Here is a 23,866-nt window from a genome sequence, read left to right on the forward strand (position 1 = left end):
GGGAGTTTGAGCAGCCTTCATCTACGATGAAGTAGTTGCGAGGCTGAGCAGGCCTACATGGGGTGCATCAACGGCACGCGTAGTATATGCGCATCCATGAATGATCAACACTATACTACCATGGAAGATGAACCTCTTGACCTTGTTTCCCGTATGTGCACACGCAGAACTTAAATGTTATGATCGAATTTGTGGATGAGACGTGACGATGAGCACCTCTGGCTGACCGTTAATAGACTCCCGAGGTCTTTGCATATGCAGCCACCACCCGTGCACTGCAATTCCTAGCGCGAACAAGCCGCGTGCCTGGATGTAAGCTAAAAGATGGTGGCCAATCGGGGAGTGAGATCTTTCGTCTGACTGGTGTGCACTGCAATCTCTAGCGTGGACGAAGGCTCAGGCCGTGCTTCTTCTGGTTAGCCACCTAAGAGCAGCGACGGCGGCCTTTTCTGCTATTGAACTCTGCTCAGGCGTTTAGAATGGGTTGCGCTTACTAAACTACTAACTCGTACTACTAGTGAGCGTCGTGAAGAGATTCATATTTCACGATTTCTAACAGGGAAGTCACAAATCTTCAAGATGATCCTACACTACCCTTTGGGTGCATGCCTGTTGAGAACTCAGCCTTCTCGTGCACTGCAATCTTTAGCGCGGACGGGCCTGTAATGGAAGCGATGTAGTGGTCCCCGCTGCGACTGCCTGCACTGCAATCTCTAGCGTGGAAGACATCGCGGCATGCTGTGCCTACCGTTCAGCTAGCGGAAGCCGCAACCTACCTTACAACTTTTGGCATGGACGAGACCGTCGAAGTTACGTCTCTTGTGAGTAGACATCTCAGATCGGTAATCTGGGCTAGTTGTACTGCGATATTCTGCCTGTACATCGAACGAGGGTCGCACCTCACGGGTTGCTAGCTCGCGAGACTGGTAAACGAGCTTTGGAGTTTGAGCCACTACGACCTCCTGCGAGTGTGTCGCGAAAACCGACGAGAAGTCAAGTTCGTGTTCTGAGGGATGCGGCTCCTGCAGCAGTTTTTTTTGACGCAGGCGAACGCGGCGCTCTGACTGGTGTGCACTGCAATCTCTAGTGTTGAAGAGGTCGTAGCCTGGCAAGGCCTAGCAAGCTCGCGATAGGTCCAACACAAGATCTTTGATCTGGCGGGCTACACTGCAGTCCCCAGCGCACACGAGCCCGCATGTGCCCAGGTAAGGAGCAGCCCACAGCCCAATTAACGCTGCACTGCAATCTTTAGCGCGAAAGTGCACTTCAGGGGACGCTAGCAGGTTGTCAAGTGAGAGAACCGTCCTGACTGAAGTGCACTGCAATCTCTAGCCTGGACGAGGGGTCAGGTCACGCCTCTTCTGATTAGCCATTAGCCATCGTGGAGCAGTGACTTCGGTCTGTAAGACTGAAAGACTCTGTGTAGGCTTAAGAAGAGGTTTGCGCTTCATGAGTTGCTGGGCCGTATCGTTGGTGAACGTCCTGTGGAAGTTGCGTTAGTGTTGTCTCCGGCGCGTGGGTTGCGTGAACTCCAGGGCTCTGACTACAGTTCAGCCGCGCGTTTGATCGCATGCGACATCAACAGCCGTTTCAATACCACAGCCAAAGGCGCCTAGTCGCGACCTCACGCACGCGCCCCGCTACGCGATGCCGCTACTCATATGAGATAAGGGGCCGAGTTGGGAACTGCACTGCAATCTTTAGCGCAGAAGAAGAGGCATCCGAAAGTATTCACTAACTAGGTCCAGAATCATTCTGCGAAACGATCTGACTGGTGTGCACTGCAATTTCTAGCGCACACAAGTACTTATGCGAGGGGGTCACCCTGCAGCAATAGTTGAACGCTCACCGGAGGTAACGGGGCGCCTGCACTGCAACTTCTAGTGCGAAAGAGCACTTGACGAGATGGAAGTACAGGGTATGCTACATTGCTCACCCAACGTACTTCGCCACAGCCGTTAGTCGTATAACACCAATCGAACTTCTCTTGCCATGGGTACCTAGGGTGAGAAAGCCTGGGACGCAGCACGATGGAGGACTCTCGCTTCCAGAATGAGGCGCACTCTATTGGTCACAAGTGCTTCAGCCTGCTGTCATCTTGGGCTCCTTCAAGTCAATGTTGGGTAGCTGCACTGCAATTTCTAGCGCGGACGAGTGTACGTAGAAAAGGAAATGGGCTTGATTGGCTGCCAGATCCCATCACCGGTGAACGTCCTGCGGCGTAACGCTCAGCCACCACCGTCTCGGCGCGGAGGACGCGCATCCCACCAATGCCAGCCCCGTAAGTGAAAGTTGTTCGAACAGGCGCCGGACCGACCAGAAACCCCAACCTACTTGACCTGACCAGGGTCGTTGCACTGCAATTCTTAGGGCAGACGAGTCCATGTGCGAAGCATGTCGATGACGAAACGGCTGTCCAAAGTAGCGAGTCCTGCAGACATTACGACCAGGGTGGGAGAGAAGAACATCTGGTTACTGAACGGCTGCGATTGGTCCAGACCTACAAGATGTTCTAGCATATTGGTACTACTGGTAACGGTGGCTTGGGCTTGCACTGCAATCTCTAGCGTAAACGGCCACCCCTCTTGTAGGAGGAAACGATACTTCCCGCGTCAATGCAATCTGCATCACCGTCATTGCGGTTGACTGGTGTGTACTGCAATCCTCAGCGAAAACGTTGGTGTATGCGAAAGAGTGGCCTCCTGAGCATCGCCCAGATATGGACTGAATCGTACGTTCGGCGTAGTCAAGAGCATCTGGGTCCATCAACGGAGCGTGTGAGATGAATGGTACTCGTTCGGCAGTCATTCAGTGCTTGTTTTGGTGTTGCGCTGCAGTCTCTAGTGTGAGAGGGGAGGACGCGGATATGGACTGTTTTACCGCGGTGTCGCTGCACTGCGATTCTTAGCGTCGAAGAGCACATGTAAGTCACGTGAGCGGAGAAGCATGAGCTGGACCTTGGGAGCTGCCGGCTGGCCTGACTGATTTCGTCCGATAGCTACTGCAACGGCACTGCAACCTTGAGCGCGCACAGTACGTCTGCACTGCATTCCATAACGCGCCAGAGCACGTGAATACCTACCTTTGCATTGCGATCCTCCGTGCGGAAGAGCAATGATTGTTTTCCGAGACGCGAGTGCGCGATATTCTGGGTGTCTCGACCAATATGCGGCGACATAGCGACAAGGAGTTCACCCTGCGCGTACCGACGGGCTTTCGCACTGCTTTCCCAATACAGATAGATCACGTCTTCGTTGAGAAAATGACCGACGGGATGCTTGGTGGATTGCGAGGCTGAAAACACCTCGCGCGGAACAGATTTGGTGCGGTAGAGAACACATCTCCTTGGAGGCTGATAACGTTCGTCCTACGTACCGGCTTGGCGTTGGGCACAAGAGATTACGCCGATCGTGGGGTATGTAGAACCGAGCCAAAAGCTTGGCGCGACCGGACGGCTAGCAACGACATCCGTTTGGAAGCACTAGACGAAGAACGTACCTGCTACATCCCAGCTTAACACTCGCACTAAAACCTCCAATACGGTATATACGCGCTCAACGACGCAACGGCGCGTGAATAAGGACGGAAGCCGGAGCAGTCGCGATCCGACCCTAGCGTTTCCCATCGGAGATTTTGGCAGATGTCACGCTTCGAGGCTAGCGCCCGGAAACATTCGAGATCCGACCGTTGTGCCTGGTCGTTCACCACAGGATCATCCTCTCGCGTACGGATGGGGTCCACGCAAGATGTCAAAGCGAAACGTCGGCAGGCATCATACAGTCTGTAGAAGCCATGGTTGAAGAGACAGGGTAAAGAGTCTTGCTACCCAGGGGGTTTTGCCGCAGGGCATATATAATGTCGTCCTCCCGTGCGGAGTGGTATCGCCATCGTTCTACACATATCCGCATCACATCTCACGTCGCGGATTCGAGGACCAGGATTTCTGTCTTCCAAGCCGCCGTCGAAGTCACTCCACATCTGATATCATCTTCAACCTGTCGACAGCGATGTCGTTTCAGAAGGCTGCAGCTGCAGTGCTGCTTCTGGTCGAAATTGTAAGTGTTCTCATCTCGCTGATGCAATCACCCTCTAACGCTTTCTCAGGGTGTCGTCAGTGCAATCGGCGTTGCAATCTATCGTCTCTTCTTCCACCCCCTTCGCAAGATTCCTGGACCGAAGCATTTCGCCGTTTCCGGGATCCCTCTGGCCATCGAGAACAGCATCCAAGGAACTTTCGCCAAAAAGGTCCTGAAGTACCATGAAAAGTACGGTGACATGGTGCGTACTTCGCCCAACTCCATATCCATCAACGGAACTATTGGATGGCCTGAGGTTTTCGGATTAAGTCGCAGTGGCCGACCCGAATTCGGCAGGTGGCATGAATTTTACCAGGGCGGAGACACTTCACGCAAGTCGATCTTTCCTAGCAGCAGAGAGGACCATCGACGTCAACGCCGTGTTATGGCACATGCTTTCTCCGATGCTGCTATCAAGGGTCAGGAGGCGTTGATCATGGAGTACGTCGACAAGCTCTTTGCCCACCTACATAAAGACGCCGCGCAACACACCCCGACGGACGTAGTCAAATGGTTCAACTTCACCACCTTCGACATCATCGGCGATTTGGCCCTGGGTGAATCGTTCCACTGCCTGGACAGCAGCGATTACCATCCATGGGTTTCCATGATATTCGCTGGCATCAGAGCTGGCGCGCAAATTGTTGCGTTGATGAAGATGCCTGGCCTCAGCTGGATCCTACGGCTGATGATCTCTAAAGAGGACATGCAAACGCGTCATAACAACAGGATCATGAGTGACGAGAAGGTAGAGCGAAGGCTGGCACTTGGCGCAGCACCCGGCGGCCGGAAGGACATTATGACATACATCCTTCGCAACAACGACGAGAAGGGCATGAGCCATGCAGAGATCCTGGGCAACTCCGAGGCTTTGATCGTGGCTGGCAGCGAGACGACAGCCACGACACTCTCAGGCTTTACCTACTTCATGTCAACGAACCCGCAGGCTTTCGAACGGCTCCAGCAAGAAGTTCGGACGGCCTTCGCCAACGAGAAAGATATAACGATGTTGTCTACTGCGCAACTCAAGTACCTGCATGCCTGCATTGAGGAGACTTTACGAATGTACCCGCCCGTTGCGGATACGCCTCCACGTGTGTCTCCTGGCGAGTACGTTAACGGCTATTGGATTCCCAAAGGTGTAAGTCATTCCAGATCACTTCGCCTGTCATCCATCAGTCAGAAGAAGTACTTCGAATAAACATGGACAATCACAGCTAACAACACCTCTCAGACTCTTATCACGATCTTCCAGTGGGCCGTCCACCACAACCCCAACAACTTCGTCCAGCCCGACTCCTTCATTCCCGAACGCTGGCTCGGCCCAGACCATCCTTACCACGACCCACAGTTCAACGCAGACAAGAAGTCTGCCTTCCAACCCTTCTCTTTCGGCCCTCGGAATTGCATCGGCAAGAATTTGGCTTATAACGAGCTGCGCATCATTGCTGCTCGCTTCATCTGGAACTTCGACCTTGAATTGCAAGTCGGAAGTCACGGTTGGCCGGACAACCAGCGGGCGTTCTTCGTCTGGGAGAAGGACCCGTTGTGGGTTCAGTTGAAGGAGGTCGAGAGGAATTAGGGGCGTGTGTTCGCAGTTGCTGGAGATGCAGCGTGTGCTGTGAGGTGTTCATAGATTGTGCTTCGTCGGTAGTGTGGCGTTTTTTAGAAGATGTGATAGTTGTTGGGCCGGGCCATTTTGTCTGAGATGCGTCAAGCTTGTCTTCTACTCATCAGGTTCTGTAGTACAATGGAAATGCACAGGTTTTAAGCCACTACTTTGACTCTTGACATGCAACAGAGATCTTCTGAAGGCATGACTTGCTCGCGTGGTGGCAGGAAGCCGGAGCTACCGGGCATGACGATGTGGGGAGTGATGCGCGTGGTGACGCGATGCATCTGTAAAATCAGCTTCGGTGCGGAAGCCGCTATTTCACCAAGACCGGAGCGTGTGCCGAAGACTTCTTACACGGCAGACTCTAGCAGATGAGCATAGATCCTGGACAGGTAGGTACATTGGTCTGTTGTTCCTATCAGATGAACGGCTTTGATCGCTGGGTCGGCGTGATTCTATTTTCCCCGTTGCACTGCAATTGTTAGCGTGAGTAAGATAGTCGGGGGCTGAATTGTGCACTGCGATCTTTAGCGCGGACGAGTGCTTGGTCGGGCAGAGTGACCAATTATGTCGGTGGATCTAACCTGCATCATGCGGCTCTCGACATTATCAACATGCACTGCATTTGCTAGCGTGCAAGATGGAACATACACAAATGTCAGACACTCCATCTCCTGCGCTAGAAATTGCAGTGCAGACCGGGTTGCTCTGCACATTACCAGCCCTTCCTCCTGCAGGAAGCACTGCAGTGCTTGTCCAATTCCGTACAAGCTCTACTGCGGGCGCGCGTCCATGGATAAGAAGCCAGGATCATGGCACTTCCGCACAAGTGCACTGCAATTCCTAGCGCAGAAGAGAGGCAAGATACCTGTGCGAGTGAATTCGCCAGGATGCGAACAGCCTGTCTCGCCTGTCGCACCAAGACAACACCACAAATGGAGTTCGAGATTGAGACTTCTTGATGTATACGACGCTTATGACTAGCGAATGGGACTGATGCGCACGCGCAAGTGGACCATGATGATGAGTCTACTCTGTAAACAGGAGCGTTGAGGATGGCCGAATGTGGGGTGTTATCAGCTGAGGCGGGGCGCGGCACGGCTCGCGGTCGATGGTGAGCGAAGCCTGGAACATCAATTATGTGTGCGACAGGGAGTATGGTGGTACGGCGACTGAGCGTGAATTTGCGCAGGCACTGCAATCTCTAGCGCGGACGCGTACACAGACGGGCCCGGGGCGAAGGTACCAATCATTTCAGAGGCAGCACCAGCTTCCTGGAAAGTAGTAGCCGTGGCCGATTGCACTGCAATTTCTAGCGCGGAAGAGGAGGTAGAGCGCATGTGCGGCATGGAACAGCAAGGGGAAGGGTGCTGCGCGCCGCATTCGACTGCGCCTTGCACTGCAACCTCTAGCGCGGAAGAGTGGTAGTCATGTGGAGCTGATAGTATGACGGTGTACTCGCGACGCTGAGATTAGCATCGCGATCTGTAGCGTGAAGAAACATGTCTACTATCAAATTAGCGTCGCTATTAGTACGTCTGCTGCTTCCCATTGCTAGAGAAGATGCCCATCCATGGCTGCGCGAAGAGCCTTGCGAGCCTGTCACAATCGCGGAATACAGCGAACGCCGCTTTGAATCAGAGTCTCTCGATATGTTTGACGCTTCTGACTGCGCATCGAAACAATACCATGCATGCAGATAGAATGTAGTAGGGTGTGCACTGTGACCATTCGCATTGAAGTGATGGGCGGGTGAGGGCTGTGAAGGCTTAGTCAGCAACGGCGGGGCGGACACGGGGTTGTGAGGGTATGGTGGGGAGGCGCCTGAGCGAAGTTCAGCCCCCAAATTTGCACTACAATTTCTAGCGCGTAGAAGTACTTGCTTGCGCGGCCTCGGTCTTCTCTGTCTTTCGCGCTCGAGCCCGAGGGGTCTTTTCGCGAGGGTACTTTGGTTGTGTACATTGGGGGGGAAATATTCGGTAACGGTGGAATGCGCGGCCTCGGCATGTAGTGCACTGCAATCTTTAGCGCGGACGAGTGACTGATACCCGCACTTCGATGGGTGTCATTCGTCCACCATTGGGTCATTCATTACGTCCATGTGGACGACACACAAGAAGGACGGGTGGCGCAGCAGACACCGGTGAAGGCTAGGTCAGCTCTTGTGATGCGCCATACCCATGCGAGCGGATTGCTCACCGGTTTATCATGCCACACACAGTGGCTTGCAGGCGCACAGGGGTAAACAAGGCATTGTGGAAGGTTGACATGGTCAGAATACAAAGCGCGCATCTGCGGGAAGGAAGCACGCTTCTGTCAATTGTGGGTCACTTCAAAGCCTAGCCCTTCTGCACAGCAGGCTGCAGGAACCATTCGCGGAGAACGTCGTTGCGATCTCAGCTGTGAACGTTGCAGGATCACCCACGGGGTATGCAGCCAAATGATTTGATGGATTTCTCAACAATACATCCACTGCATCCAAGGTATGGGCTTGGAGGTGGTGCCGATGTGATGCAAGAGGCGCGGAAGCGAACGTGGCGACGCGCCTGGCACATATCACTCAGCCACTTTGAATGAGATTGGCTCTTTCCAGTTTGGTGTCCTGCAATGCGCGCATGTCCTGGCAAGGTCAGTAACGAGTGATGTACCCAGTCCCTCGATGTACTCACCTGCTCCACCGTCTGTTCCACAACGTAACGTGTGACCAACACTGCCTGCTTTTGTCCGAGGCGCAGAGCTCGTGCTACAGCTTGGTTCTCGACCGAAGGGTTCCACTGGGGCTCGACAATGAAAACGCGGTTTGCGGTTGCCAGATTGAGCCTGGAAGACGAAGTCAACGAGGGCAGCCAATCAAAGAGTCTGCCTGACTTACCCTACCGCGCCTGTGCCGGTGGTCATGATCAGTACTCGCAAATTGGGGTCCTCCGTAAATTGATGCAAGATACGTTCGCGTTTGGTAGTTGAGCATTCGCCGTCGATGCGCTCATGGGTCCACGTGTTGTTAGACATGTAATGAAGGTAGCTCTGTAGCAAGTTCAGGGTGCGCGTCCAGCAAGTGAATATGATGCTGCGGGGTTGTCAATCTTGCCCTTCATTTGCGTAATCCCATCGCGCATACCTTTTCGTATCCCATATATCGACGGAGACGTCGCTCATTAAGACTTCCATCTTCGAAGACCGTCCGTTTGCTCGAAAGTAGGTATCTTCATGTGATGCGTCCATGAAATGATGTGCTTCGGTGGACATATTCCACAGGGGCTGGCATAACGGGCATTTGCTGGGTATTTCGTCGTGACCACGAGGCGTGCTCTGGATTAGGCATTGAGAGCACAGCACATGTCGGCAATTCTCGGTATAGCGATGGAACATGGAGCCGCTATTGAAGGCGGGCATGGGTTGCCGGCATACTGAGCACGTGATCTCGCCGTCTCGCCCCAGGGAGATCTCCATGGCCTCCCTCTCATCCAGTAAATGCAGTTTGCGGCGATTCCAGGAGAATGGCTGCTGCCAAGTACCATGGTTGCAGAGAATTCGTAGCTGAAGTTGTACCTGGAACATACCCAGCGTACTCTTTTGATCGAACGTGCCATTCTGGTTGCGAACAGCTCGGAACATGATCTCTTTGGTCTGCTCGTATTGCAATCGCTCTTCTTGTGAGAACAGTACATCTCTCACTCGATGTTGCTCAGCGGGCAAATGCAGAACATCCTTGGTTCTGCGTAAGCACATGGAGTCCAGAAGACGAGTAAAGCGCTCAATCGCAGTGGTACGTCTCTTACCGCCCTCATCAAAAGGTATAGCAATAGTCTTCCGAAAGTTCGACAAGCTGTGAAACGGATTCACTCTCAAGAAGGCAAACAAAGAGCCGATGTCCTCCAAGCGGTTTTGTATAGGCGTGCCAGTCAGACACCACCTCGATCGGGCCGCGATGTCAGCTACAGTCCGGTACAAGATCGTGGACTGCCGTCGGATGATGTGGGCTGCGAAATCATCGTCAATGGTGGGCGGTCAACAAGTGGTGGCTTGCTCACCTTCATCGATGACAAGACGATACCATTCAATATGCCTCAACTCGTGCTTGGTCCTGGCAAAATCTGACGCGAGCGTATGATAAGTAGTGATGACAATATCTGCCTCCATGAGCCTCTCCAGTGAAACGTGTCGATGAGGGCCGTGGTACTTGATCGCTTTCAAGGCTTTACGGGTAGGCTCGTCAAAATGCCTTTCAAGGTAAGCAGCTGGAGAGTATGCAACGGTCTATGTGACTTACTTATCTAGTTCCTGAAACCATTCATTGATCATGACTGCGCCGTTAGTACAAGAGCGCTAGCGTGTATCGCAGAGATGGTATACTCACGGTCTGATGATGCAACGATCAGGGTCGCTCCAGAGCGGCGTCTCTTCTTTGGTATTTCCGAACTCGCATCGTTCAGATCATCGATGCGGATAGCCCAATCGTGCGCAGTGTTTAGCGTCCGTAGTACAAGTGCTAGTACAGAGAGAGTCTTTCCCATCCCCATCTCGTCTGCCAGGATACCACCACCGGTTTCCTTAGGCTCAACCATGGCTATCGAATTCTTAGTATGCTTCAAAATTTGAACGTGTAAAGAACGAACTCACAACGTCCTTTCGTCAGAACATGACGATAGCTGTTAGTGGTGTCAGCAGTATCATGCAAGGCCGTTTGCAGGATACATACCATTGGACTCCATCTTCTTCGCTCGGCCGCCAGAGTGTGTACTCCTCTGGTATGGGCCCGTCTTCGCGCTGCATCATGAAAGAAAGTGCTGTCTTCTGGTGCCTGGGCCTATCAGCGGGTGATCGCGAAGCATCGATATTCGGAAGTGAGAGAAAAAGGTAGCCGGAGACGAATTGAAAGGAACTTACAACAAAAGATCGGTATTGAGGCGCTCGTCACCCTCTAACCCGTGCAGGTTGCGATCTCGCGTCAAAGAGGAATACACATTTTGGAGGGTGCTTCTCAATGTCTGCAGACCGACCTTGTCAGGCAAAGGTTCTTCTGTGATGGTTGGTATCTCAGGTGTCGAGCCTTGGAAGCCAGGGAGGGTGAGAATATGGGGATTCTCGTATCGATAACCATCTCGTATGTATACAGGGCGTTGCAGGTAGATCTTTTGCTGCGACAACTCCTTGCCAATGTCGCAAGCGGCTGTAGATGGGCCGTACACATTTATCTGGACCCTTACTACGGCTTCTTTGTCCTTCGTGGCGCGACCTATAGTCTCCTGGATGACAACCGTTGGAGCAAAGACCTCCAGATCGATCTCATAGCCTTGTTCTGCGATGCTCGTTAATGCTCCGTCTAACTGGGCGTTCACATCTCCAATGACACCCCCTTCGGGGAAAGCTACAACGAATTGGGCTTCGGGTTTGATGATCATCATTCGCGCATGGCCTGTGATCGGGGATGATGCGATGTTGTTGAGCTTACGATGAAGCTCCCCCATGTCGCCTCGGAGGCGAACAGCGGCTCTAAAAATCTTGAAACGTATTAGCTCGCCGCGAAAATGTGACAATGTCTACGCAATTGTTGGTTCCCTACTTACCATGCCATAACAGATATGTTCCTGCTCAGCTAGAGTCTGCTCAGTGGACTCATGCTGCGCTTGCCCGGTCGTCCAGTCTTCAATATCGCGACTCGTCTCTTGAAAGGAGCCGTTAATGTCGATTCCATCCAGTAGTGGGTCGCATTGTGCGTCCTGTGACCCAAGCAGTTCGTCCACGTATTGATCCCAGGATTGAGTTGGTAGAGCCGCCGTAAAACTACGATCATCAGCCTCGCGCCCGATCCTAGCGTCTATCGCATACTGATCCAAGGAATCTTGCTGGAACCAGTTGAGATGCGGACTGTGTCTCTCGTGGTGAAAGTTGACGACATCGTCGTCGTTGAGTAGGTGCTTGAGCGCCATGACGCGTGACGTAAGCGCGTTCTGACCTAGCGGCTTGGCAACAATGCCACCCGAGCAGATGATCGGTTCGCGGAAAAGGGTCTACTTCAACCAACTTCTAGACTACACTCGAAATATCTGAATCGACATCCGTGAGACGTGCGAAAGAGGCGCTGCTTGGTGTGCTGCGGATATGTGGTCTTTTCAGCTCGTCGCACCCGGGAGGCTACGTTGCAGCCTCTCGCCGCGTCCTGCATGCCGATAAGCCACACGCACATCTTCAGCCTTGCTCCGCCCCCTCCACAGCAACGCAGCTGGTCAGTCATGGCCTGCGCACATATCTTCGACTTTAGTGCTGCCTGCCATGGCGGCACAACCATCCCATCTTTGACTGGCAAACCCAAACATCCACACCACATTTGATGAGTAAGTTCAATGGCGGGCCCAATACCTTCGCAATCGGCCAGTCGCACTTCGACGGGCGCTCTATCCCAGCAACCGACCCTTGTCGGAGGGATCACCCCACCACGGCATGCGACAGGAACCGCCTTGACCCGTGCTATAACGCAGTTTCGCAACAAACTCACAGGCACGGAACTCACGGAGTTTAGCACGACGACATACGATCAGCTCTGCAAAGCATTAATCCAGGTTCAACATGAGCAAGAGCACCGAATGGAAGCGATGAACCTCGCTCGTGTCAAATCATGTCTGGAGGCCATGCACCAATTTGGCCAAGTCATAGAGATCTTTCTCAACGTTTCAGACGCGGTCGCCTTCGTCTGGGGTCCTATGAAGTTCATCTTGTTGGTAGGTACACTGACGGTCAATGAGGAGCGATGCCTCAGCTAACGCATGGCATAGACGGCTAGCACATTTGCCGACTCATTCGAACAACTTCTGGACGCATATGAGAGAATTGGCGAACAGCTACCGTTGCTGGTCGAATACGAATCATTGTTTCACAAATCGCCCCATATGATTGACGCCTTGGAGATGATGTATCTGGACATCTTGGATTTCCATCAACAAACGCTCAAGTTCTTTTCGGGCAGATGTAGGCTAGCCCTGCCGGATTTCCGCGCATGCTTTAGCTAATCTTGATACAGTATGGACTCGGTTCTTCAAATCCATGTCAGTATCCTGCGTGCGGAATCCAGGAGAAAATGGCGCTGATGCTTAATCTTGGGATACAGGTGGAAGAACTTCCATACGAAGTTTGAGGGAGTTTTGAGTAGTCTTCGCCGGCACAAAGACATAGTTGAGTGCCGTGCTAGTCTCGCCCAATACCGACTCTACCAGGACGACGTAGCCGACTTCCGGGCGAAGCTGGAAGAGAATGTCAAACGAGAAGAGACCAAGAAGCTGATGCTCGTCAAAGACTGGCTGGCTGTTGGAGACTTACCTCGATTCGATCATGACAGCTTCTGCAAGATACGGAGCGAATGCGCGACCACTGCCAAGTGGGTAACACAGCACGAAACCATCAAACATTGGATACACTCCGATATCCCGAACAGTCCCGTCGTCTGGATCTACGGAATACCAGGAGCCGGTGTGTATTGTCACTGTGTCTGCGGTGTGACGCTGATTGACAACAGGCAAAACGATACTGGCATCGGCCATCGTCGAAGAGTGCAAGGCCAGGCCTGACTTCATCACCTGCTTCTTTTACTGTCACGATGGCGATCCAACGAGTAGCACCGCGGTCGGTTTACTGAAGGGCCTGGCAGATCAACTACTAGACCATTATCCACAGATGCTGCCTCCCTGCTACACACGGCGTAGCTCGAGTGGAGAACCGTCCCTCAGATCTCTCAACCAAGCGAAGAGGCTTCTTGAAGACTTTTGCTTCACCATATCCAAACTCTTCATCATCGTTGATGGGCTGGACGAGTGTGAAGGGGCGGAGAGAGGCCAAGTGTTGGATGTATTAACCGAACTCGTAGGTCAGCGTGATGCGGTTGATCCGGGCACTATCCGCCTTTTGATCGCGAGTCAAGACCACGCCGATATAAGGAGAAAGCTTCACGGCTCCGCTATTACCAAGATGGCGCCCAAGATTCTGCAGATCTCGGAAAAAGACAACGAGGGCGACATCAAGGCCTACACCAGGATGTGGGTAGATCGAATTGAGGCAAAGTTTCCATTGTTCACGGAAGACATGAAAGAATACCTTCGTAACCTTATCGTGGCTAACGCAAAAGGTGAGTCGCTTGATGAATCACTACACGCAGTCAGGGTCTAATTCTAAGGCAGGCATGTTCCTTTACGCCAAATTGGTTTTGCTCGACCTTCACGCGTGTATGACGCTAGCGGAGCTTTTGGACTATATCAAGACCGAGAACTTTCCTTCAGGACTCGCACAAGCGTAGGTACACACCGAAGGGAACCCGCGACATCTTCTGGGCCCGATATTCGTACATTCGTCACGCACATCGAGCGTTCATTAACCGCGTCGACAGATATGAGCGGATAGTCACACGCGTCAAAACAAGATCTGGCAGAGGATGGCCAAAAACCAAGCAATTACTCGGATGGTGTGTTGTCTTCTGATCCCATGATCTGCCTATTGTATTCTAACCACGACTTTGTCTTCTAGGTTAGTGTGTGCCAAGCGCCGGCTTACTTGGAAGGAGATACAGGTTGCACTCTCGATCGATGTAGATTGTCAGATCATCGAATACGAACACCATCATCTCCGCGATCACATCTACGAAACATGTGGCTCACTAGTGCTTGTTAATGGCGACCGAGTGTCTCTCGTTCATAGCACAGCTAAGACGTACGTCAATCAGTCTGTGTTCGTCAAGTCCTTATCCTGACGGGAACAGGTACATCACCAGTATCACGAAAGATATCCACGAGCCATCCATCGAATGCGAGTTGGCGACGTTGTGTCTACAGTACCTCACCTTTCCCTGTTTCGACGTCGACGACCCGGATGATCAAGCGCAACGTCGACAATACGTATTGGACGGATCGATTGCTTTCCAGGACTATGCCATCGCGAAATGGTTCCATCATGTCAACGCTTGGGTAGGCCAAGGGGAGAGGTTCCTCGACGAGGCAAACGACGTGGCAGGTCAATTACAAAGCATCTTTAAAGCCATGGATGATTTCATGACGCGTTATGGCGACGTGGACTGGTCCAACGGCCTGGTGGACGACTGTAAGGCCAAGTGCAGGGTATTCGAGCATCTCGACCTCCACGATCATCTAGTGGGGCTCACTAGCCACATCTACACGTTCCAGCAGAAAGGCTTCGATGCACAACACAAGATCAGCATTGAAGACCTCTCCAAGGCCTTAGATCGGAATCGGAAGGCTCTTGAGACAATTCCCAAGAGCAAGTCTGGCCCAACTGCACACGAGAAGGAGGCGTACAAAAGATTCTACGACGAGGAAAGGCGGTTCAAGTGCACGAGGATCACATGCAGATACTTCTCAGAGGGCTTCAAGGATGAAAAGGCTCGCAACCGACACGTCAACATTCACGAAAGACCGTTCCAGTGCGAAGTTCCAGATTGCCTGGGCGCTGAAGGATTCGCCAACGCGAAAGATTTGGAGCGACACACACGCGCGTTCCATCCCGAGATGAGTGATTTAGCTGAGAAGTTCATTACTGCTACAACAAAACGCGAGGCATCGACCCACGCCTGCACGATGTGCGGCAAGACGTTTTCGCGCAACTTTCATCGCAAGAATCATGAGCTCAGCCATCGAGGGGAAAGGCCGCACGAGTGTCCGGAATGCGGCAAGGCTTTTACGAGGCTGAACGATCTCAAGAGACACCAGAAGATACACGATAGAAAGTAGTAAGCTTTACCGACATACCAGTGGAAACAACCAATACCCTTTGCTGTGAAGCCAATGCGTCATGTATCATATCTTGGCACATGCTTTGGAATTAACTGGTGATAAATGCCCGGTGAACCAAGAAGTAAGAATTAGTTCTGGGACCGGTGAGAGATGACAATCCATTGCCCGGTTGGCCCGTGCGAGTGCAGACAGCGCGCGTCCTGATGCTCAGCATCTGACAGAAATCTGGGCTGTTCATACTTTGTACGCCTGCGAGCTGTCCTTCGCGCTAAGGATTGCAGTGCACTGCCCCGTGCGATGGTGTACGTCGGCCGCATATGTGGTGCACGCAGTTGCCGCAGTATTGCACCTTATGGAATAGCGACTGCTGTCTGGCGTCGTACCCGATAGAGTATCTTAGTACCTGCGCACTCCCATTCCGCACCGGAGCTTGTGACGCAGCTGTCATTCAGGGTTGAGAGAGGCTGACCGCGTCGTAGTGCGTTGCGCTCGTTCCGCAGATAGCTTCGGCTTTGTTTCGAGTGAAGATGCAACATGCTGGTATTATCAACGATGGCATATTGGCAAAGACACGCAAGACAGCGAGCGGATGATCGTCAGATTCCCCACATTGCAAAACGACACGGGCACGGGCAACGGGTGCGGTGGTCTTGGCGTTCCGGTTCTGACGGGACCTCGGGAAGGAGGCTGAGCAGCCGAGTGGCGCTAGTTCACGCGTCCTTCGCTACGCGATGCTTGCTGCGCCCCGGTCAAAACCACCTTCGCGACTTTGCCCGTTCTTGAATTGTCACGAGGGGAACTGGCCAGCCAAAAGCAAGCCCACCTGGGCCTGCACACAGAGAGTGTGACGACAGCTGAACAAACATCACCAGGTGTCTGTTGGGTTTTCGAGTGGGAATTTGATTGTGTGTTCAGTGGTGAAGGCAACTGAACCATGAGTGCGCATCCAACACCTCCCGCAGACACTAGGGTCCGTCAAGACGTCCGAACTTGTTTTCCGCGGACGCCAGCAGGGACCTACCTGGCGGTGCGCAACCAGTAAACGCGCAATGATTGTTAATACGTACAAGTCTCTCTCCACAGTTTCCAAACGTCATCACGTTCACCGTACCACTGCTCGGGAGCTCGGGCACCGAGAGTGCCTCGCTGATGACCAAATCCAGGGGGCCTGAGTACACTCATCTCGTGCGATGAGCCGGAAGGGGCTTAAGTTGCGAAGTCCACGTAATGAGCACTATAGGAATGTTTGAGATGCCATTTAGGATAGAGCGACTTTATTTGAAGCCAAGATGACCGAGTGCGGGCTATGTGAGTTTGCTCATCTTACTGTGCGGAAGGAAGTATAAGATAGATCTCCGGCGTGTTTTGGTCGGATTCGTGCATTCAGTCTTGATCCAGTGCGACAGTACGACAGCAACAACTCACCACTTCTCCACGTTACCCTCCTCACATATCTTTTCTTCTTAGCGAACAACATGACACGCATTTCATCTCTTGTCGCTGTCGCGCTTGCAAGCGTTGGCGTCGTCAACGCCCAAGGCTCTCTCGCGAGCTGGCACCCAGCTGGTCCCGGAGAATGTATGTTCCGTGTCTTCCTAACTGCTCACCACAGCAGATACTGACATCTTCCAGCACGAGGCCCATGCCCCATGCTAAACACACTGGCGAACCATGGCTTCCTCCCTCGCGAAGGCCGCAACTTCACGCTTCCGCAAATCAAACACGCCCTAGGAAACGCTATCAGCGTCGGCGATGACATCTCAGAGTTACTGTACAACTTTGCGCTGACGACGAACCCCGGCCCGAACACCACGACTTGGGGTCTCGATACGCTCGGCAACCACAACATCTTGGAGCATGATGCAAGTCTGAGGTAAGTCCTGTAGCTCTTCGCTAAGTCTATCGGTCGATTCGAGAGCCTACACTGGAAAACGTAAGACTAACGCGATATCACAATCTAGCCGTTCGGACAAATACTTCAACGACGATGCCATCTCCTTCAACTCCACCATCTACGATCAAACCCGTGCCTACTGGACCGACGACCTCATAGACATCCAAATGGCCGCCAACGCACGTCTCGCCCGTATGATCGATTCGGTGAAGTACAACCCCAAGTTCGCTCTGTCGGAGCTGGCCGCAGACTTCAGCGCGGGTGAAGGCGCCGGATACATGCTCGTCTTCGGCAACAAGACGGAGAAGACGGCGAGGCGCGATCTAGTAGAGTACTTCTTCGGTACGTATCTAACCTTTGTGTATTGCAATTTTATGCTAATTGTCGTGTAGAAAACGAGCGCTTGCCGACGGAGCTGGGCTGGAAGGCCCCTGACGAGGTGATCAGCCTGGACGATCTTCTAGGCTTTTCCGACGACATTTACAGTGCGACTTCGTACGACGCTCTTGAGACGAAGGAGACGATGATGCGCCGGAATGGTATGGTGGGGAAGGTCTTCTAGGGTAGCGAGCAACGTTTGTTCAACACAGCACAAGAACCACAGGCGATCACCCCTCGTCCGCGCTAGAGATTGCAGTGCAAATCCATTTGTGGAAGTGTCCATATGCGGAAGTTTCTGCGGACGTCGAATCAAAAGATAGCCAGGATCGGGATGCGATCAATCTGAAACACGTTGATAGACCGGGTGATACGCACACACCTGTCTTAAGGATACCGCAAACATCTGCTCAAGCCGTACCGATGTGACCTTGATGTGGCGTAATGCTTGTGAGTCGTAACGTGCGACGCGTGATGATGTGCTTGTCATACGAAGGACTTGTAGCCGATGCAGTTCGTTGCAGTTGTCGACAGCCTCTGACGTACTCTGTGCCAATGACAGCGTGAATCTCCACAGAGGTGTGTTTGCGCATACCTGAACTCAATCACAGTATTTCTCCATGTTGATTAGTGCTTGGAAGTACATCCGCGCAACGATCGCCCTAACGCCATGGAGTCCGACAGGCCATCACTCTGCGCGATGCGAACGTCGCTGTCATGCTTTGTGCGGCGAAACAAGAGCGAACAGGTGCTGACATGTGAGACATGATGCGAGCTTGCCACTGTGTGGGTGATTCATGCTCTACTAGGGCTATGCGAATGAGGCGCAGTTGCGGCGCTCAAAGTGTGCGAAGACGTGCAGGCCTGGCACGACCGCTCTTCATGGCGCTTGTCATACTTGCGCAAGCCTCGAAGGAACTTCCACACCAACTATGGCCGATTCATCGCACCCACCGCACCCGGAAGTAAGTTCGTGCAATGATCAGTCAATCGTCGCGTTGCTCACCAACTGCGAAGCCGCCGGCAAGTGACCCATCACCAAGCTACTCCGACCCGGCGACTGACCCAGCGATGGGCGCGCCAGTCCATGCTTCAGCTCAGCATATGGTGGATTACGGAGCGTTTCCAGCGGCGCACTACGCCGACTTACGACGCAACAACCGCAACTCCGACGAGTGTACCCCTTGTAAAATGATCTTTGTTGTACTCTGGCTGTGCGGTGCGATCACCGTGGTGATTCTCGCAATCCGCAATGTTGCATGGTGACGCTCGAGGGTAGCGAGACGCGGGGTAAAGCACAACGTAGTGGGAAGTCTATCGAGGACGCTTAGAGGAGATTCCGTAGGAACGTGGGGTCGTCGGCATACAACGTCGCGTCGGTGAGGTGTTGTAGGTTGGTCGGCTTGGGACGGTGCTGAGGCCGAGACCGATCAATGACCAGAGGCTTCGGCCATACTGCGGCGCGTATGCCCTGTCTCACACCGTGCATGGCAGATTGAGTTATTTACTGTAGACTCGTTCTCCTCAATCAGAGTCGGCGGGATGTTGTCGCAATCGATTTCGGGTGCCCTGGGAATACACGTCAATTTTACACAATACCTCACCGCCCAGTTTTGTCTCAACCGATGACTATAGGCGCATACATGCCTGTCCGCGATGCCGTCGGTCTCAAGCTCCGCTCGATGAGATTGCGTGACGTCGGTTCTACAAACTGCGAGCTCGGTGGACCATCTATGTGTAGATGCCCATCCTAGTGCCACTCCGCCGAGCTGTCGCTTCGTAATGAGTATGATATCGCGGAGTAATCGGACGTGATGGTCGATGAATGGCGGGTCGCTAGGGGGCAGGCGCGACGCCTGTCCTGGTACGGTGATGTTGAAGCGGTCGAACTCGTGCTATCAGACGGGTAGGTCGCAAAGCCCAAAAGCTATGGCTCCAACGCCCCCCTTGCCTGTGTAGGCGATGTGCATATGGGTGTCGTGTAGGTGTCTCGTGTAGCATATCGCGCACAGGGCTAGTCCTAGCCCCATCGATCGAGCGATGACGTTGCGACCGTTGCTCGCCTCATCCAGTGATCATGCCGCTCTCATACGGGGCGTAGAGACTCCGTAGATGGCGCGTTTGACCCCGGAAGGTATGCGCCGAATATGCTGCTGGCGCGGAGGTTATCGAGGATGCTGTCTGGGCTGGGCGAGCATGCGTCGAACTTTCGGGCGGGTTACTGCCGGTCGGGGGCGGGCGGCGACAATGCGAGAGCAGACGAACCTCCTGCCCGTAAAGTCATGGAGCGCTCGCCCATCCACTGTGGTGTATCTGCTTTGAAGATGACGATGGGCGTTGCGGGCGTCGCGCATGCAGTTGCGGGGTGCGGCTCGGGGCGTTGGCGCTGGCGCTGGCAGCGGAAGGCAGCCCCGGAGATTTACATGCCGCGCGCTCCGAGCGCCTGCCGCCGGGCCAAAACGTTCACTCAACTTCTCACGATCATCACCTTCACGACCACGTGCTTGATGGACATGCGATAGCATCTCAAACAGCATGTTCAGGGACCTCTGATCCTCTGCCATTGATCTGTAGCTAACAACAGATCGAATTTACGCGTCACGCCCGTCCATTCCGCGCCGCGGCAACCCGCCACGTCCAGCTTCCACCATGCCCGCTATGCCCAATAGCCTCAGCCCGGTGTCTTCAGCAATCTCGGGCTTCGCAAGGGGGGCAGGACCGCCAAGGGTTGCCATAGAGCCTGCTGTATAGCAACGTGGCAAGCGTAGTCACCAAGTAGGAGAAGATGAATTTGAGCCACCACGTCGACCTCTCGCTTCGCAGTCCTGTCGCTGCACACTCGCGGTGCATCTGATTCTCTTCGTCTTTCGTTGTGGGTGGCGTTGCGTCGCCCATGTTCGTTTTGTTGCTCAGAGAAGATGGCTGAGGGTGTTGGTCCTTGTCGTCGGACATGTTCGCTCTCGTTTGAACGGCGCTGGTAGACTACAGGGTACGTGAGTCGATGGCCAAAAGATGTGTGAGTTGCTGGCTGGTATCGAGTGGTTCAGGCGCTTTGTTTGCGATCGCCACGGCTGCTTTGTGGAGAGGTAAGGAAGCGTGGAAGGGGTTGCGTGTGTGAGGGCTTCCCACAGGTATGCGGCACCACATCCACGGTACCGCATCCACATCACCCGCATATTGCAACACCAGCCGGAGACCCGCGCTCCAACACGAAGTCTATGACGTTCGCCGCACCTGAACCTTAAACGGGCAGATTTTGCGAGGAGTCGTCATATCCGTCTGAGCCTCCCTCATCTGGTATTGATCTGCAGGTCCATGTGCTTTCCCATCACAGCGCGCGCAATCCGCATTCCAACAGGACGCGAATGTTGGAAACCCACACGCCAAGCTGGAGTCAATTGGTTGGGTTGTCAGGCGACCAAGGTAAGGATAAGGCCGCCATGTCAAGCAAGCGAAGGAACGGAGCGTACCTTTGGCTACCGATAGATCGATGCGGCTCTATTCTCGGTCGGAGTCTGAGCGTCCATGATGGAATTGGAGAGTGTTTGATGTTCGGCCACGGAACCATCACGTTGCTCTGGTCTCGTGCGCGAAGTACCCATCGTAAAGTAACCCAGCCAACAAGGGCGAGAGACCATCTGGACGCCAATTCCGAGGAAAGGGCTACTTTCGCTTTCGAATCTGACGTTTCTCCATACTATACCGTAGTTTGGATAGAGAAAACCACCCTTGACGATCACGCTTCTCGCAAATTGTCGGCAGCGATGAGCGCATCTCCATCAATACTGTACTCGGGGTACTTAGTGATCTCTTGGTACGCAAAACTCTGCAATCGCCTACCGCTGCTCGCACAGAACCAACATGGTCCAGTCATGGGGTGGTCCGCCCAGACATTCAGTGGCCCTTCTCGAGAATGTCAGTTCCAGTACAGCGCTTACAGACTTCCGGTCGTGTTTGGCTACGACACCAGGACAACACAGCAACGTTGGGGCCTCAACGAAGGCTCTCATGAACATCACATTCAGGGGTACCGAGCTGAAGCGATCAACGAGCTCCAACCCAGAGCCTTATGACTAACAACGATTGGACTGAGGATGCTGAGTACGTTCTGGAAGTCGACCGCACGAGTATCCTGTTGCCAAACCCACTGAATGTCACTACCAGGGGTAGTAATTGGAGGCCTAAACCAACACGGTGTGAAGGATTGCAACCACGATCACGATACCGTTGCCAATACCTTGCAGGCGTACGGTTCATCGGGTACCGGCAATTGAACATCAAATTGACGTCTTGAGTTGCCGCATTCATGCATGTACCAGGCGGAAGCATGTTAGCCGGTAGAGTCTCGAGGAGGCTACATCGCAAGCAAGCAAGAGATTGGAGACTTAAAAGGCGAGTATGTCTCCAGCCAACAGCTTATCATCCTTCAGCGCATTTATTCTCGCGTCAAAGTCGGCGCCTCGGTCCAACATGATTCACGCAGCGACACTTCTCGCGGCCATATTGCCTCTAAGCAATGCGTACCGCCTCACATTCTATGCCGGCTTCGATTGCAATGGCGAAAGGCTCGAGTCTCGGCAAGCCATTCTGGATGACACATGCTACGACCCCACATATCTAGGCTCACTCACCAGCTCTGTTACCATCGAACGCGAGGATGGAGACGATCCCGCTTCTCTTGTCGTTTTTTATCCAGACGATGTAGACTGCGACCCATCGCAAGCCGTATCGACTGCTAACACTGGATGCGTCAACGTCTACCAAGACGGTTCCTTCGGTGGTTACAACGTCATCAGTGGCCAAAGCAAGCGACGAGCTGTTGAAGAACCAGCCTTCACGTTGGGCATCACGCATGGCGACTTCTTCGAGATGGACGGCGAGCTCTGGCGCTGGAAGCAACTCTCTCAAGAAGCCTTCACTGGTGTTAAGCCCGAGGACTGGTCCGGCGAGGCTCGTGTTGCCAGCTTTGCGCCTCTGGAGTACGGCAGGGACTTTCCATTCAACTTTACCGAATACGACCTCAACAACCCATCACCGGACCTAGCGAAGCGAGCGAATGTAGGCGTCTCGACAAGCCCGAACGCTCCTTTGCAGCTTGGCGACCTGGTGCGGCGTCAAGACGTTTGCCGCCGCATTCGCGACTGTGTTTATGGCTTCCCCATCCTGGCCAACTACTACTTCCCTGCCCAAACTGAAGCCGTGGTAAACCAGATCAACGCCGCGAAGCCCGCCGCCCAGAGCATTTGGGAGTTCCTCAAGAACCCCTACATCGCCGGTCCTATCGTAAGCCTGGGAAGCGGAGTCATCGGCGCAAGATACTTTCCCTCGTGCCCAACCTGCACACCGGACTGCCTTGTTGGCCCCGACGCGCAAGCCGTGCGCACTACAATCAACGAAGGCATCACGAAGGGCGCCAAGGTCAGTGCGACGGCTACCGAGATCTACAGTGATCATGGATCGGCCGCAGGCAGTACGCTTGCCACTATCATCGTCCCTCCCAACGAGACGGGTGGTGGCGTCTGCAACACCCCCGTGACCGATCCCACATCAGGCAGGTTCGCGCTCTCGCGTCACAAGCGGGCGCTGTACGCCAACGTTCCGGGCTTCGAGGAGTGGGTGAAGACGAAGAACTTCGCCATGTGAGGCCAAAAAAACCACGTCGCACACAGACTGGTGGAAGATGCAGGATCGGACGTCGCGTCTCGTGATCAGATCTTGATATAAACGCGGAGGCGGAGGCGAAGTACACGAGGGATTGTACCGACGCTGGCACGGAGGACGTCGCAGTGGAGCCGCGCATTTGGGGTTTCCTTAGCACATTCATTTACATCGTCGCATGACCAATACAAGACTTAGTTGCCCGCGTCTCGCGCCCGATGTTGTCGTGAAATTAATTGAGTATAGATCGAGAGGTACCAGCTGTAGTGGCAGCGCGTGCTCTTCGGGGTTGGGTTCTTGCGCATACTGCTGCGGTAGTCGTCTCGCATGCTTGTCGCAGATTCAGACATAGATAGTTAAGGCGTGCACGAAGCGGACTGTAATGTCGTTTTTGAATCGCGTGATAAAAGAGGCTATTACATCGAAAGCTTCTCTTAATCGCGGGCACTACGGCTGTATTTACTTAGCGCTATAGTGCGATAAAGCTTACAACGCAGTTCTCTATAGTAGTCTT

At 53.5% G+C, this 23,866-nt stretch overlaps 7 protein-coding genes across 7 annotated transcripts; 5 read left to right on the top strand and 2 right to left on the bottom strand.

The window, feature by feature from the left end:
• Positions 1-4,007: 4,007 nt before the first annotated feature.
• Positions 4,008-5,658, top strand: J4E79_010939 (uncharacterized protein; the record flags this gene model as incomplete). Its single annotated transcript, XM_049359770.1, has 3 exons — positions 4,008-4,055; positions 4,105-5,217; positions 5,311-5,658. 3 exons carry the CDS (start codon positions 4,008-4,010, stop codon positions 5,656-5,658), a joined length of 1,509 nt encoding a protein of 502 aa, XP_049205869.1.
• A 2,593-nt stretch (positions 5,659-8,251) lies between these two features.
• On the bottom strand, positions 8,252-8,589 carry J4E79_010940 (uncharacterized protein; the record flags this gene model as incomplete). Its single annotated transcript, XM_049359771.1, has 3 exons — positions 8,252-8,311; positions 8,361-8,511; positions 8,564-8,589. 3 exons carry the CDS (start codon positions 8,587-8,589, stop codon positions 8,252-8,254), a joined length of 237 nt encoding a protein of 78 aa, XP_049205870.1.
• A 1,110-nt stretch (positions 8,590-9,699) lies between these two features.
• J4E79_010941 (uncharacterized protein) lies at positions 9,700-11,621 on the bottom strand (the record flags this gene model as incomplete). Its single annotated transcript, XM_049359772.1, has 6 exons — positions 9,700-9,929; positions 10,049-10,258; positions 10,312-10,340; positions 10,391-10,492; positions 10,579-11,192; positions 11,259-11,621. The coding sequence occupies 6 exons, from the start codon at positions 11,619-11,621 to the stop codon at positions 9,700-9,702; spliced, it is 1,548 nt and encodes a 515-aa protein (XP_049205871.1).
• A 663-nt stretch (positions 11,622-12,284) lies between these two features.
• J4E79_010942 (uncharacterized protein) lies at positions 12,285-13,975 on the top strand (the record flags this gene model as incomplete). The annotated part of the gene is made up of 6 exons (XM_049359773.1): positions 12,285-12,410; positions 12,465-12,657; positions 12,710-12,734; positions 12,797-13,155; positions 13,202-13,807; positions 13,842-13,975. 6 exons carry the CDS (start codon positions 12,285-12,287, stop codon positions 13,973-13,975), a joined length of 1,443 nt encoding a protein of 480 aa, XP_049205872.1.
• A 347-nt stretch (positions 13,976-14,322) lies between these two features.
• Positions 14,323-15,419, top strand: J4E79_010943 (uncharacterized protein; the record flags this gene model as incomplete). Its single annotated transcript, XM_049359774.1, has 3 exons — positions 14,323-14,335; positions 14,379-14,385; positions 14,435-15,419. The coding sequence occupies 3 exons, from the start codon at positions 14,323-14,325 to the stop codon at positions 15,417-15,419; spliced, it is 1,005 nt and encodes a 334-aa protein (XP_049205873.1).
• Positions 15,420-16,897: 1,478 nt separating this feature from the next.
• J4E79_010944 (uncharacterized protein) lies at positions 16,898-17,878 on the top strand (the record flags this gene model as incomplete). The annotated part of the gene is made up of 4 exons (XM_049359775.1): positions 16,898-17,000; positions 17,055-17,295; positions 17,384-17,658; positions 17,709-17,878. The coding sequence occupies 4 exons, from the start codon at positions 16,898-16,900 to the stop codon at positions 17,876-17,878; spliced, it is 789 nt and encodes a 262-aa protein (XP_049205874.1).
• Positions 17,879-22,164: 4,286 nt separating this feature from the next.
• Positions 22,165-23,337, top strand: J4E79_010945 (uncharacterized protein; the record flags this gene model as incomplete). Its single annotated transcript, XM_049359776.1, has 1 exon — positions 22,165-23,337. One exon carries the CDS (start codon positions 22,165-22,167, stop codon positions 23,335-23,337), a length of 1,173 nt encoding a protein of 390 aa, XP_049205875.1.
• Positions 23,338-23,866: the final 529 nt, after the last annotated feature.

This window comes from Alternaria viburni, assembly GCF_023758015.1.
Source record: "Alternaria viburni strain BMP 2772 chromosome Unknown scaffold_34, whole genome shotgun sequence".
NCBI classification, from domain to species: domain Eukaryota; kingdom Fungi; phylum Ascomycota; class Dothideomycetes; order Pleosporales; family Pleosporaceae; genus Alternaria; species Alternaria viburni.